The sequence below is a fragment of the Argiope bruennichi genome, chromosome 6, assembly GCF_947563725.1.
Source record: "Argiope bruennichi chromosome 6, qqArgBrue1.1, whole genome shotgun sequence".
NCBI lineage: Eukaryota > Metazoa > Arthropoda > Arachnida > Araneae > Araneidae > Argiope > Argiope bruennichi.
This window is the reverse complement of record NC_079156.1, coordinates 24143738-24160269: the sequence shown is the minus strand read 5'-3', so window position 1 is coordinate 24160269 and position 16532 is coordinate 24143738. Positions and strand designations below refer to the sequence as shown.

At 25.1% G+C, this 16532-nt stretch overlaps 1 protein-coding gene and 1 long non-coding RNA gene across 2 annotated transcripts; one reads left to right on the top strand and one right to left on the bottom strand.

Annotated features, from left to right (window-relative positions):
- On the bottom strand, positions 1 to 9769 carry LOC129973079 (transmembrane and ubiquitin-like domain-containing protein 1). The gene is made up of 4 exons (XM_056087455.1): positions 9327 to 9769; positions 3826 to 3939; positions 3347 to 3702; positions 1 to 1417 (listed from the first exon to the last, which is right to left on the bottom strand). The coding sequence occupies exons 1-4, from the start codon at positions 9501 to 9503 to the stop codon at positions 1072 to 1074; spliced, it is 993 nt and encodes a 330-aa protein (XP_055943430.1). The 5' UTR covers positions 9504 to 9769; the 3' UTR covers positions 1 to 1071.
- Positions 9770 to 10078: 309 nt separating this feature from the next.
- Positions 10079 to 15448, top strand: LOC129973013 (uncharacterized). Its single transcript, XR_008784927.1, has 3 exons — positions 10079 to 10179; positions 12568 to 12646; positions 15145 to 15448. It is a non-coding gene; the product is annotated as an uncharacterized LOC129973013 (long non-coding RNA).
- Positions 15449 to 16532: the final 1084 nt, after the last annotated feature.

Below are 16532 nucleotides of genomic sequence, written 5' to 3'. Positions count from 1 at the left end.
AATTTTATTTTTAAATGGTGAAAGTATGACAAATATGCTGTTTACAAAGTGACAGATTTCTTTTGTAATCACATGTTTAAGTAACATTCTTCGAATTGAAAAGTACTATATTCATATAAGGATACATAATATCTGACTATTCCTTTCAACCCAAATAAAATGTCAAGACATTTTAGTGATTTACTTGTTTGAAGAAAAAGGAAAATATAACAAAAGAAAACATATGATAATTTTTACATAGTTCTTTTCCATCACATAAAAATACAGACTTTCTTTGAACAGTAACAAAACATTAAATGTTCATGTTGAGTTGTGCATTCCATTAAAACAAGAACATAAACATAACAGGATACAATAAATACTTTCAGACATTTGTGGAATCTTTAATCTAATGGAACTTACAAACAGGTGCAATAATTCAGTAAGCTGAAGACAAATTAATGTACTCACTTTCATTGGCTTATAAAGAATACTGAATATTAGAAAATAAAATATACTCATAGTAGTTAAGAATATCTTCTTTTATATGATATTATCACATTTTTATTATTTTGAAATAATTGGCACAATTGGTAACTTTTAAACTCTTTTGATAACTTATCAATAAAATTTGTGCATTTCTTAACAACCGAAAGACATTTTATAAAATATTCTTTCATTTTTTATACAGCATTAACATTCTTAAAGATAACAAATTAGTTTACAATAATTTTTTAATTTGTAATTTACAATGACGCACAGATTTAACAAATTTTATTGTATTTCTGTATACTTAGTAGCTCATAAATAACAATACTATTATATTATATATAAAAAAAAATTCTAATCTCTTCTCTAATAGAGTTTGATTCATTCAGCAATTGCAGTTTTAGATTAATTATTAAAGCAAACAAATTTCCTTTCTAATAAAAATTACAACTTAAGATTTATAAAATCAATTAGATTAAACACATTTTAATTTAAATATACATAAAAGTTATGAAGTGACACATTTTCATTCTTTTACCCTTCATAAAGCATTTAAGCAGGAATTTAAATGCATTTGATTTTCTACTGCCATCTTGGTATTTTTCAGCGTATACGTAACTGGCTGTATAGGAAAACAAAGCCACTTGTGAATAGGAGTAAAAGTCCTATTGAAAGTAAATTAAAAAACTCTGGATATTTAAAATAGAAAACCCAGCATATTCCAAGAAGAATGGACACTAAAGGCCAAAGGAAATTGCTTAGGTCTAACTCTGTATTTTGGCTGACAGGAGATCTATTTTGGTCAGTTTGTGCTTGTAATATTTGAACATGTATTACAGAATTATCAACAACACGATAAGACTCAAGTGTTGAATTGTCTCTAAGAAGATGTCCACAGAAAATGAGGCGAACAATTTTATTATTAGCTAAATCTTCTTGAAAATGATTTCTGAAATAAAAATAAGTAATCATAAGTTATAGTATAACATTAGTAATAGTATATATATTGTAATATACATATGGTAATGTACATTATACGATTCTGTTGTGTTATTAATTAACATTTTAATTATTTAAAAAATTTGTATTGAATCTCATATTAATATTTTATTCCTCATACATATTTTTAAAAATTTTATACCATTTGAATAACTATAATAAAAAAATTTATTATTAACATATATTAAATAACATATTATAATATATAATATTAATTAATTACTTGTTATTATAATGTGATAGCATATCTTGAAAGTTTTAATGTATTTAAGTTATTCAAAGAAAAAGCATTAGCGGTCCCCACTTTCACACATAAACTAAATCTGCAACATTTTATTTAAGATGTCTATTCTCTATTCTTTTTTATAGTTCTTTTATTTCCTTGTGTGCCAAATATATACTAAACCTGCACTTTTAAATTACGTGAATATAAACTTAGTATATATATATATATATATATATATATATTAAATTTTAAATAATGCTATGATATTATAAAGATTAAACTTCATGGAAATTTATCATAATGATACATGAATAAAAATGCATGTTTCTTTTAGCTTATTCTTTCATAATGCAAATATTATATATATAAATTATTCTAATTTTTTTAAATAAGATTACTAAATTTAATAAAAATAAAAAAGTTTTATATTCAAGATCTGACTATTACTTTTAAGGATTATTAAATAGCAAAATAAAATAAATTAATTTACAAAAACATAATACAGTGAATATAAGATCCCTATAAACATTGTTCTTTAACTCACAGCTCCCTCATTAAACAGAACTCTTAAAAATAGTGATCAATTTTAAAATTTTGATAAATATTAGGAATAAACATTAAAAAAATAGTCTTTATAATGTTTAAATCACTGGATATCTTTCTGATTTAAATCATCATTATACTCAGTTTCATAAAAATAATCTAAACAAATAAAATATTTAAAATTCCTAATAAGATTTTTTTTAAACCTACACTGAAGAGAATACTTGAAGAATGCTTTTGTGTAAAAGCATTGTGTGCATGTTTATGTTACTCTTTTAAAAAACTAAAAGTCAGAAAGTTTTCTATCTCAATTCAAATAGTTATGGTAAATTAAACACAGATATGAATATAGGAATTCTTTGGATATTTGAACAAAAGAATTTAAAAGTTTTATACTATTGATTTTTATTCATAAACAATAGCAAACATGCAGTAAAAAAAAAGGATTTTTATTTAATCAAAATATTTTATGATAAAGATTTTTTTAAATACAAAAAACAATAATGAACTGAAAGATGAAATTCATATTTTATATGAAGAAAACTGTAATGATTTTTAAAAACCCCAAACAAATTTTTTAGGGATGCGATAGAGAAATGGTATTACTCAATGATAAAATCAAATACAACTTGAATTCTTATTGATCTTTGCATTAGAATTCCCATGTTTGGACAAAAGAGAAAAATTTAATATTATCAAATATAAAAAAATGTTTTATAAATTTTGAATTAATGATATTTATTAAATTGAATAAATCTATAAATCAATGTGATGCTAATTACTTGAAAATATTTTAGAAAATTTTATTTGGTTTAAATGTTTTCCCGACTCACTTTTTTAAGAAGATTTCTCTCTCTTTTAATTATAGTAGTTGATGATGATTTATGCATATATTATATAACATACACAATTCTTCTCTTTTTTTCAATGTAAAGCAGAAATCAGAGTAATATTTGAAAATACAAAAAAAGGCAATTTTTCAATAAGAATAAAGCTACATTAGAAGGTATATATAGCAGATTAATAATTTGTTTTAATGTGTAATTTGTCAAGTTTGAAAAATTGTACACTATTCAATAACAAAAATGGCATAATTATTGGTGCTCTTACCTTTTAAATTCCCCTATGCTTACAGAAGGATTTGATCTAACAGTCCTTTCTGTATCATCTAAATATTTCAATCTAATTCGAATACCCAAGGAAGTTGATTCTGTTCTTTGTTCACTGTTCTCATTACACTCCTCCTCTGGTGGAGCAGTTGGTGTTTCCCTTTCCTGGTTCTCTGGATGTACTTCAGATTGTCTCATTTCATCAGAACTATTTTGGTCCTCAGTATCTTCACTAATATCTTCAACTCCTTCTTCATGAGAAGTGGCTTGATTGGTGTTTCTGAAACCCCATGGTTGATTATGTCTATTTCTACAGCTTGGAGGAGTTTCTGTATTTGGAATTTCTGCCTGTGGTGCCTAATTTAGATGACAGAGAATTTAAAAAAAATACTATTTAATCAGCAATAAAACTAAATATAAAAAATACATAAGAAAGATGTCAAAGTTTTTATATAAAAATTATATATCCATTGTTCCTACTTCATTGGAAGAGAGGTCTTGACATCTACTTTCTCTGGAAGGCCTTAACTGATCATTTGAAAGATTCCCACTGCTTTCAGGAGGTTCTGTATTTGGAATTTCTCTTAGTTGTGCCTAACATGAATGAAGAATAAAAGTTATTTAATGTTATGTTTAAAAAAAAGTCAAACTAAGTGCAAAATTAATATTTTAATATTGTTATGCATTTACTATATAAAAATACACAAGTAAACATCATTTACTACATAAAGGCATAACAGTTTATTTTCATTTTAAGAAAATTTCAAAAGATAGTTTCCTCCTACTTTTCCATGACATCAACTTGCAAAATAAATAAAAGGAAAAAAAGTACTTATTGTCAGTGATATTTATAAAATGAAAATTTTCTAGATGTCATATATAACATAACAGTCAAACATTAAATAATAAAAGTAAAAAAGTAGAAATCACATTTTATTAAATACTTGAACATAATATTGAATTAATACATGCAAGATACACATACATACAATTAATTACATGCAAGTACATTATTTCATTAAAAAAATTGAGTTGTGAATATGGAGCATGGATTCCAGTAACAAAAATGTGGCAGAGAATGTGGATTTCAAGTTTCAACTTAAAAAAAAAAATCCTTCTTTATAGGATTGTATTTAAAATTAGAGTTCCTGCATGAATAGAAAGATTTTGATGATTCTGAAGAGATTGATCAGATAAAGATTTAAGAACTTAAAGAGAAAAAAAGTTAGAGCAAATACAATTTCAATCTATACATATTATGTAATTCAGCATAAACTTTCAAGAATGCACAATATTTTCTTCAGATACAATTATTAATGATAGATTTTTAATGATATCTATATGAATATGTGTTGATATTCTATAGACAAGATTGTTTGACCTACTACTTGGAGGATGAGAATGTGTACATTGGAGTATTTTACTCAATAAAAAATTAAGTTGAATTTTTGTATCTTTTTCATGATAACTCCAGAAAAAATTGTTCCACAAAAGTAAATTTTACCCCATTCCAAAATTTTAAAAATTGCCTTTTTAATTATACTAACCTAATAGACATGCAAACCTTTCTTGAATTAAAAAAAATTAAAATTTTTAAAATTAATTTCCAACAATAGAACACAGTATTGTCTTGAAATTCAAACTTATTTCATTCTTTCATCAAATATTTAATAATGTGATTTTCTTCGACTATTGAAAGCTAGGAAAGAAGGATTCATCTTAATCTCTGTGTAGTTTAAAAGATAAATAAAATGTTATATCAAAATTTCATATTGTTTAGAATAAAATACCATTTCAATTCTATGTATTTTTCCACTAAATTGAAAGTACCATGCATAAATATTTGTAAGGAATGACTTTTCTTTAATAATTAAAAGGGCAGTCATCAAAATGTATCCTTTTGCCAGAGAACATTTACTGAAGGAAAATGTTAAGTGACCTGTTATTACACAAAGCTTAATAGTTTTGAAAGTAATTATAATGTTCAGTATAGTAACAGATATGTTTGAACAAATTACAGCTTTAAATGCTGAAAATGTGAATAATGTATAATAATAAAGCTCTACAGCAATTTTTTATTTAAGGAAAACTTTCTATAAACCAAAGACATCTAGGAACACAAAATACTTCATTTATACAGAAACAATTACCTGACAGGCAATTCTTTCTGTGCAGATTAAGGTAGATTAAGCAGGTATAGATTAAGCTATGTGAGGGGTTTTAGAGAATGTAAGATTCAACACCAACTTTTCTCGGGCAGATTTCAAAAACTATATTTTTAGGTATTAGAAATTTCAATTTAATCTCTATGTAAATAGTTTTAAGTAATACATATTGCAACAAATATAAATAATAAAGCATGTAATTGAAGGTGCCTTCTAGAGTTGTTTGCAGTATTTCATGTATAAAAAAAACACTTAATTAAATTTTCTTTAAATAAAATTATGAAAATATAAAAGTTTTTTTTAACATATTTTAAATATTTAAATACCAAGTTAATGAAATAATAGATAATATTCAGAAATCTTGTATAATAAGAGCATTATTTTCAAGGTGATATATTTTTAAGTAATTAATATTGGAATTATAAGATCATCTAATAAAGAGAAGCTTTAGAAATTTCAGAAGAAATATTGGCTATGTAAAACACTCTTGACTTCAGTATCTCAAGATTATGATTGAAGTTGAATTAAATCTTCAAAGGACCATTAGTTGTGATGGGGGGGAGGGGTGAAAGTTGTGACTTCCCCCTATTTTGCCCAATTTCCATATCTATTTTTTAAAAACTGATTTTCAGTCTCGGTAAATGCAGTTTAAGTAGTAAATTTGGTCAAAATGAAATAACATATTTAATTTCAGAGTATTTTCAATGAAAGTTACTTCTAGTAACTTGCTGACAAAATATTAAATAAAAGGTAATTTTCATAAAAAAAAAAAAAGAAGGCAAAACTTTTTTTAAAACCCAATCTAAATGTACAATGTAATCATCTGATCTGATTTAATCATATAATCCATTCATCATATAATACAAAGTTTAAACAATATTTGATTTTATTTGAATAAGTTTAAAAGCATGAACTTTGTAAATAAAATTTATTTGAAAAAAAAGCAAAAAAAAAAAAAAAAAAAAAAAAAAAAAAAGACTGGAGATACCTTAACCTTAGATAACTGCAAACTTTGCTTATTTATCAATATACCTTGCATACTAATTGGTGATACAATTTCCTGAGGATTTTCATGTACTATGAATTTGGAAATGTTTCTGACTATAGCATATTAAGTAAAGCAATTCTTACAACACAAAGATGGAGAAAGACCACTACTTAACTAATGGTTATGATATTTTGCAAAGTTAGCTTGCATTTTAATTACTGTAAAGCTAAAGCAATATACTCAATCTCTGTAACAAATGATAAAAAATGTCTCAATATTTTAAAGAAAGTTTTCAAAATGCTTTTTTCTTCTTTTTGATGTTAAACAAACAAAAAAAAAGCAGAACTAACAATAATTCAAAGTTAACATTTCAAATGCATAACAAGAATGGGAAACTATACCACCTTAGAATAATTTCCCCAAGAGCTGATATGATATAGAGATTATCTTAATATATATAATAAGAAGAATGAAAAAAAGAGAAACAGTTATAATTTTCTTGATTTAATTTGTATTATCTTTGATCTATTTTTATAATCTTGATTTATTTAAGTATGAATTTTAGCATAATTCATTTAAAAACTAAAAAACAAATGGAAGGATTCTCAAGTAAAGTTATAAAATATAAACAACTATTGTATAAAAAAATTAAAAAGAAAAATTATTTTATTGTATATAGTTTCCAATCACATCATTACAAACTTTCTAAAGAAAAATTTTGAGAATTTTATCAAAATATTATATCATATTGCATGTTATGGATCTAATAAATTTTAATAAGTTTTATTTCATCCTTAAAGAGAATTATGGCATCAAATTTCAGTAGCAATTAAAAACTATTTTCATTTCATAATTAAATTGAATGACAATAATATATATATAAAAAAAACTTCTATCATGAGCATTATGGCTAAAAGAAAAAAGAAAGGAAGATAAAAAATAATCACAAATGCATTGCATTAAATTTCCAAAATAAAAAAAAGTATTCATCGAAAAAAAAGAATAAAGTTTGAAATTAGCATTTATAATGACAAACTTCCATTTTGTTTTCATAAAATGAAAAAAAAAGATATTTAATTTTTTCAATACATTAGAGAAGATAAAATTATTTAAGCAACCTTGCATTTCATGCTTCAGTGGTCATTTTGATTTCTTTACTATCATTCAACTTTCAAGAGGAAAGACTGAAATATCAAGTATTCTGCAATTTCAGAATCCACCATTTCCTTTAAGAAAAACAAACTTTTTTTGTTTACTTTACAATAAAATTTGTGATTATTAATATTAATCAAATTTTTTCATAGTATAGCTTGAAAACCCCATGGATAAAATCAATTTTCTAGCACAGTCATATAACTATAGAAAATAAAGAGAAGTTCACCACCAATACAGCATTGCAAAAATCCAGTCAAAAATTAAATTATTAGTATTAATAACTATTATGTTTTTTAGCAGTATTCCTCAACAAAGCAAAATATAAAATCTATTTTTTAGAAAAATCTATCTTTATTTTTATTTAAATATTCTTTCTATCTTTATCTTTTAAATCTAAAAAGAAAAATCTATCTTTATTTTTTTTTCCCCTTTATGGATAGAACAGATGTGTTTCCTCAATAAATAGGCTGATACAATTATTTTATTTCTATATAACTACAGCTTTACTTTTATTTGAATAACAATTTGTGAGGTTTCTAATCACCCTACTGATAGTTCTTCAATCCTATTATATCACCACACTCATGATCATTAAAATTTATTATTAATAAGGCACAACAGCAGCTAACCTAATAGACTAAGTCAAAAAAGTTTTCAGATCTTGGAAAAACTAGCAAAAATTCAGAGCTTTCTACCTGTCCTGCTTTATGTCAAAACCTAGACTATTATATAATGCTAAAGAACAAATTAGCAAATTTTACCCTACATAAATTCAGAATTAACTAAGAGCCACAACAAAATATTTTTTAGAAAATTAAATTATTTAAAAAAATTATAAGCATATGTACAAAGAAAACTAATAAACAAGGTATAACAGTCACATCAATAATGCAGCGATAGGAAAGGAGCTGTATATACCCCGATTGCTAGTCTTAGAGAGAGTCATGCAGACAATTTTTTAGTGCACTTATGCCTTTAAAGCCAAATATAATGAAAAAGTAAAAACATAAGCCAATGGTCCGAATACCATTTATACCCATGGAATGGGAATAAAAAAGTTTAATTGCATTCTAGGGACAATTTGCCTTTGCTGCATCAATGAATTACATATTTACAAGAAGTATCAATAGAAATTATTATAACACTAAAGTTGTATAATTGAGAGGGGCATAGAGGAAGATATATCTTAATAAATAAACCATCACTGTTTTGTTATTATAGGTTAAGACAAGATTTAAAATTATAAAGTTATTTGTATTTAATCAAAAAGTATGTAATCTTATATAAACTTTTAAATACCTACAAGCAAGTTTATAATTTTAAATCCTGATTTAATACAATATACAACAAAATATTCTTCACATCTGATCAATAAATTAGTTCTCTGACAAAATATTCTTCAATGTTGCTTCAATAAATTAAGCATATCAGTGATTTGGCAAAATTCTTGGGTAAATTCTTTTCTAATTGTCTCACTACTAATCAGAGGCAAAATAATCAAGCACAATAATGATTAAAATTGATCTAATGAATGGTACAGTGAGTACAAATATTAATGTTGAGATTATTTTGAGAGCAATTGTAGTAAAAAAAAAATTCTAACACACATAAACAAAAAAAAAGAAAGTTCTCAACTAAAAATAAGAAAGCATATACAAAATAATTTAAATTACCTGTTGTGATTGTGTTTCCTGTAGTATAACCAGTGGCCGTGCACGAATAGGTCTTGCACTATAAAGCCGATTACTATATCTATTACCAATAAGGGTAACCAAAGTCGCCAATGCGATAACTACCAAAACAACAAAAAAAACTGTCACTTCATCACCAATACCTTCTATAAAGCTCATGCTTTTTTTTTACATGGATTGTGAAAGTTAAATGAATAAATACAGTGATTTCTGAAGGCACTCGAAAACAATACAAAATACACCAGAAATACGATCTCGATTATTTGTAAGCAATCAGCATAGATCAAAACAAAATTTGAAATTCATAACTAACAATTTCGCAGAGTATTAAAATTGAAGCAGACGACACCATAAGAGGAATAAGTTATGCTGCCACTACGAATGAGGATGTTGTATACAAATAACTATGAAAAAGAAGAATTGATATCTCTATAGTACCAGATATGAAATGTATCTCTTATTATTAGTGCAGTTCTTCATAAAATCAAGTCCAGTATGTCTTTCAGCATTTAGAACTACCATGTAAATATGCACGATTTTACTTTTGATGAATCATAATGAAAAAGTATTTTGCATTCTACAAGTGTAAAGAATTAAATGTAATAAGAAAGATTTTACAATACACCGAAAATTCTCATATTTATAATTTTTAAAATTCACTTGATAGTTCACTTTTTCTGACTTATTTCGCTCATCTCCGCTTCTCATCTTAACTGTAGCTTTCACTTTAACTAATTTGTTATTGTTTATAATCAACATTTGGTTATGTAATTTTTAAATTTGATTATTTTGTTGTATAGTTATTTCAAATCGGAATACGTTCGCAAACCTTCAGGTGTTTTTTTTTTTTTTTTCTTAAATCGTAGCCCTAATAATAAAATATTAGAACCACGCAGGATAATATATGTTTATTTTGTAAATTGCTTTATTTTTCAACAACTAGCTCCCTTTAATACTAAATCTCCCGAGATATTGTTATTATTACATTATTATTTATTGAATTTTTGGAATAAGTTCAATTGCTGATGTTGAAAATTACAATTCCTATTGCTTCTGACTAATTTGTAGATGAATAAACAATATTACATGCATAAATAATATTTTAAAATACTAATTTGCGTTGATTTTGTAAACAAAGTGAAGTTTTAATTACTAGTTATTATAAGCTTTGTTTCATGATTTTTATTATTAAAAGTTAGCATTTATATAGAATAATGTAATCAGCAGTTAAAATCCAGTTTTGTTTATCATTGACAAAGGGAATTGTATGGATTTGAAAGTTTTATATTAAGCATTTTGGGCACAAAAAAACTTGACCTTCTTCCTATAATTTTTCTGCTTATCTACACTTACCAGAAGAAGTCTGTGCACAAATATATAACAAAAATAAAATTAAAAAAACATTTTATATTAATAATATTAATTTCATTTTTATGCATTATATTCCGTATAAAGTGACAATTAGGAAAGTGACAATATTTTTTTGAAAAAAAAACTTATTCTTTTATTCAAAAAGGTATCAATAATTACAAATCATTGAAATCAGATATTCTCATAGTCACTTAATAGATTTTCATTTAAGCTAACTGTTCGTGAAAAGAGATATATCTTTAAATTCATGTGTTTCAATTTTAGGATTACTACATCTCAAGTTGTGAATGAGATCAGAGAGAAATATGAAAAAAATTCTTTATGAAGGCACTATAAGGAAATTTTGAAAAGGGCTGATTATCATAGCTGTGTAACTCATAGACAGTCATATATATAACCTGTCGATGAGCAAAAGCTTTTAGATTTTGCAAATGAGTTTGTTGATATGACTCTACAGTTTTAAGAAAAGCTCTTATTCTTGACAAGATTAAGTTTTGGCATTAAATGGCATGAGGTGGTGTAAATAAAACAAGATATAGCCTAGAAGAAACAGAAGGATTTCCCTTTAATTAAGTACAATGGGGAAAGAGTATTGGCTCTGATGGGCGTGGGAGCCAATGCTATAGGTCATTTATTTTTTATAGATTCACTATAATAGTAACCATAAGATATATAAACATATTAAAGGAAAATTTGCAACTAAGTGCACAGTTTTTGAAACTTGGAGATGACTTTTGGGAAAATCGATTAAAAATGAACGATTTAGAATGAATGAATAAACTGAAAGGAAAAGTGAAATTCAGAAAAGACTAAAAATGAAATTAATGCTATCATCATAATATGCCCCCCCCCCCCTCCTTATTCTTGACTATCTTCTATGTGTTCAAGTGCAGATTTTTTTTTTTTTTTTTTTCCATATGTATATTTGTGTTTCTAAAAAAATCCTAGATTTGTTAAAATTATTATATTAACAGTCAGATGTTTAATAGTATTTATAAGTACTTCATTAAATTAGTAGTTTCTCTATTATGAAACATGCTTAAAAATTAACGTATATATATGTAATTTGCCAAAAGTGCTTAAAGTAAACATATTTTTATCCTTAACCACAAATATTTCTTATAAAGCTATAGAGTTCAATTTAATAAAGTATCATTTTTTCTGTCTTATTAAAAACAATAGATTATCTTTAAAACTGAATCACAGAATGAGATTCTGTAAGTAAAAGATGAAAACAACTGTCTTTGTGAATATTTTTCATAATATAATAATGTTTATAATTAACATGAATTTTTTTAAAAATAAATTATGAATTTTTGTTAATGTGGGGAGAAAATATATAAAAGTTATTTCAACTCATCTATGGCAGTGTGAAAAAATAGTGAGTAGAACACTTCATATTTTGGTCAGATTGAACAAAAATTCATGCTTCTAATACATACATATTTAATATCTCCATATAGCTATTTATTTAAATATTTCAGTTTGTGGAATAACTGAAAATAAATCAGTGTGTGAATGAATTAATAATGAATTAATAGTTTGAAGTAATTGGTTAAACTCTGTTTTCAAGTTCTATTAATCAAGATTTGTTTCTCTGACAACCTAAAGAAACCAACTAGATTTATATTAAAAGCTTCGTATCACTTGATAGTAGGTAAATTCTTGGTTAAAATACAGATTTTGATCAAAATGTTTTGTAAATTTGTTGACTCTTTGCTTAGGATTTAAATTTCTTTTGTGGATAGCAAAAAGTTATAGAAGTTTTTCTGTTCTGTTTTCATTGTCATTAGTTATATATTGGTTACTTACTTCATTGAAATTGTAATAAATATTTTCTTGTTTATTTCAGAAGGTTTAACACTTATTTTATATCTTTACAAACTGATTTTTTGAAATTCTGATTTGATAGTTTATGAGAGATTAATCATGTAAGTATTTATTATTATTATTATTATTATTATTGATAAATACAATTTTAGTACCTAATGATACAAAATTCATTAATGAAACATTTTATGTCTTTTATTATTATGGGTCAGTTAGTAATATGATTTGATTTTATTTCATCATTCAATCATTATAGTTGATATTCCATACAATATTTTTCTAAAACAAGTAGATGCCTTTGTTAAAGTCTGGAAGAAAATGGTTAAAAGAAATACATTTAAAAGTTGTTAATAAACAAGAATACAATATTTAAATAAAAACTTTGGGAAGTAAGCATTATTCTTTTTGCATTATAATTTTTAAAATGTGTGAATAAGTTATCTGGATTTAAATAATTTTGTTGAATAGTATTTTATGTTATTGTTTGAGAGAATAAAAATGATAAATCTCTTATCTTTTCAATTTTTATTTTCACAATATACAGTCATAATTTTTACTTTGCTTTTCATGGCTAACATTATAATTAAATAATAAGTCTGCATATGTGAAATTTTTAATATAGATGTATATTCTATACAGTATTCGTCATTTAGTATGTGTGGCGATTTTGTGAAGTTAAAAAAATTAGCCTAATGACTTTAAAAAAACTAATCAGTAGTTTTGACCATATGATATGTATAAGCATATAATTTTTGCACACCTGTTCATGTCTCATTATCAATTATTTTTATATATTTTTTTAAATCTTATTAACATCTGCTGTTACAATTATATATAACATTAAACTTTTCATTGTAATTATATCCAGTTTTCTTATTTGCTGTTTATATTCCTTTACATTTATCGAATAAGTAATATAGCAATTTTTATTGGCTTTTATAAAATGATCAAATGTATTACTTTAGCCAAAAAAAATCAACATTAATTTATCATTTATTGAAATCACTTCCAATTGTCTGCCTCAGGTTGATCAGTAATTTAGTTGTACAAATTAATTCTTCTAAAAAGTTAAAGTGGATGTAATGTTAAATCAAGTAGCTCCTGAAACACTCTCTTTCTCAATTTTTGGTGTATTTAAAATGTTGTCTAATAGGCATGGCCTATTTAAAAAAATTTAAATCCCTAAGTCTAAAATAATTTTTTTGCTCCATTAGAATAGTAACTAAGAATTTCACTGTCTGATCCAACAAAATTACATATTGAATATATTTAGAGGAAAAATCACTATATCTCTTATTGTGGTTTTTGCAAAATCATTATATCTCTTATTTTGGCTTTTGTAAATTATTTATTAAATGAGAATTGTTTATTAAACAAATAAACAATTGTCATACTAATATTTAAATTATTCATTTAATTGGTCCCAAAACAGGTATTTTTATGTATAACATAAGATATAAATGTTTATATAACATTATAAAATCAATGCATGTTTATTTGCATCCTTAATCATATTATTGTCATTAAAATAATTAAAATTTTGAAAATTAAATTTATTTTTAGCTCAAAATTAAAATAAAGAGACTGTAATAAACTTTTAGCAATTCATCGATGAATAACATCCCTAGTTACAGTCCAGTTAACCTATTCAACAAAAAGACTACTCATATGATCATTATTTATTAATTAACCTGGAGGGAAGATAACAAATAGATGTGGCAAATTTCTATAGAAGTACAGATTTCATGCTTACAGAACTGAATTTTATCATTCTTGAGATTTTTTTCTTTTAAGTCTATAAAATTTTTAATATCTTAAGCACATTTTGTTTAAATTTATTTATTTTACTGTTCAGTTAATTGTTTTTGTTTTCTTTCATGATGTTTGTGATTGGCACAATTCATTATTTAATGACCTTCAACTTTTTTTTTTTTTTTTTTTTTTTTTGTTCCAAGCCTATGTTATGTATAAACAATATAATGGTAAAAAATGTTATTTATTTTTCTCCTCCATTTCCTTACTGTCTTTAAAATATATTAGTCACTAATTATTTGCCTTCTTTCTACTGTATTATTTCTTATAGTTGTTGTATTTTGTTGTTGTACTTTATAGTGTTTTTGTACTTTGTGTGACTCCATGCTTTCCACCTCCTTTCCCTTTCCATTTAGGGTATTGGGCCCCTATGGCATTACAAACTGAAATTCAGAAATTCACATTAGCTTTAGAGCTATGTGACTGATTCAAAAATTTATTGCAAGTTGAAAAGCAATTAAGCATTAAGCCACCTTCTTTCTATGAAAAGGGATTTGAAACTTCCCTGCATATGGGGAAAAAATTGGTATAAAATAAAATTGCACTTAAATTAGTAACTTTAGTCCCACATGAATTTCCTTATACTATATATAATGTGCGAGACTTTCTGGATAAACCAAGATTACATGCAAATTTATTGGAATTGTGCTTGCCATTTATTTAATCATTATATAATCATTTGCATTTTATATTTAAAATTTTCTAAGCTATAATATTTATTTAGAACATTAGATTTCATAATTTGTGCTAATATTTTGTTTAATGTTTTATTTCTTTTGCCCTGTAGGAGTGCAGTAAAGCGAGTGATGCGAGATTATGGATTTTTTTTTGTTGCAATACCTGGTCTTGTTGCTATCCATTGGGCTTGGTTCAGGCTGCAAGGCAATGAGCTGTTTGTTCCCAGAGAAAGTCGACTGAATAATCCACTTATCCAAAAGATAGATAGTTACATGGATACTGTTAAAAATGTATTTTCTAGCAAATCAAATAGCACTTCTAGCCCTACTGAATAATGTTATTTGGTTACATTTATATTTGTAAATTATCTGTAAATAGCAGTAGCAAAAATAAAAATATTTTAATTGTGTGAATTCAGTTGCTTTTTTATTTGCTATGCTCTTTTTTCCTTTTTTTTTTTTTTTCTTTTTTTTTCTACCTCAAAATATTTGAAAAATTTAGAATTAATATAATGAAAAAAATCTTTATTCACTTATCAATGAATACCAAATTATTAAATATTTCAAAATTACTTTCTGAATAGTTACATAATACAAACTGTAGTAAAGTGGTCTTGTGCTTTTCAAACTGTCAAAGCTGAACCTCCTCTCTTACTAAGTACTATGTTTTTTTAAGTTGCATCCTCCTCTGTTACTCTCCTATCTAGGAAACAACTGCTTTTCTATATTTTTTTTACTACACAAAAATTTTATAATCTTTTTAAATAGGTTTTAATAAAAATTATGTATTCCTGAAAAAATTATACATGGCAGAAGTTGATAGATCGTAGATGGAATGTTACACCCAGCCTTTATTATCTGAATTGGCAATCTCGGATTACTATCTATTTAGTTTTTTCGTATACTTTGTTAACGAGAAAAAAATGCTTATTTTGTTGAAAAGGACGCAATTTGAACTCTGTTCAGCATTAAGCCACCTTCTTTCTACGAAAAGCAATTTGAATCTTCCCTGCATATGGGGAAAAAATTGGTATAAAATAAAATTGCGCTTAAATTATTAATTTTATTGCCACATAAATTTCCTTATGCTATATATAATGTGCGAGACTTTCTGGATAAACCAAGATTACATGGAAATTTATTGGAATCGTGCTTGCCATTTATTTATTTCTTTCATTTTTTTTTAATTGGTGCGAATTAAAGGTATACGTATACCAGGCTGCTGAAATCGATTTTTCCCTTGTATGCATATTGCTGTAAATGCGTTTTTTCTCGAAAATCTCAAATTTCATATCCAGATGTTACATTTTAATTCAGGTTCTTAGATATGAATAATTATAATTTCCCACGATTTAATATGAAACTCCCTTTTCCAAGAGCGTTTTCTCACAAAATAATCATTTCGATAATAACAGAAAGAGTAGCTTTTGCTTCTAACCAATATCTGTGTTTTATGAAACAGTGCAATAGATTTTATTGATATTAATGGATTAATTAA

Excerpts from the sequence above, each read along its gene's own strand:
- LOC129973079 (XM_056087455.1), bottom strand. The coding sequence starts at position 9,503 with ATGAGCTTTATAGAAGGTATTGGTGATGAAGTGACAGTTTTTTTTGTT. Across the intron at positions 3,940-9,326 it reads AGGAAACACAATCACAACAG|GCACAACTAAGAGAAATTCC; the intron begins GTAATTTAAATT and ends CATTCATGTTAG. Across the intron at positions 3,703-3,825 it reads AAGACCTCTCTTCCAATGAA|GCACCACAGGCAGAAATTCC; the intron begins GTAGGAACAATG and ends CATCTAAATTAG.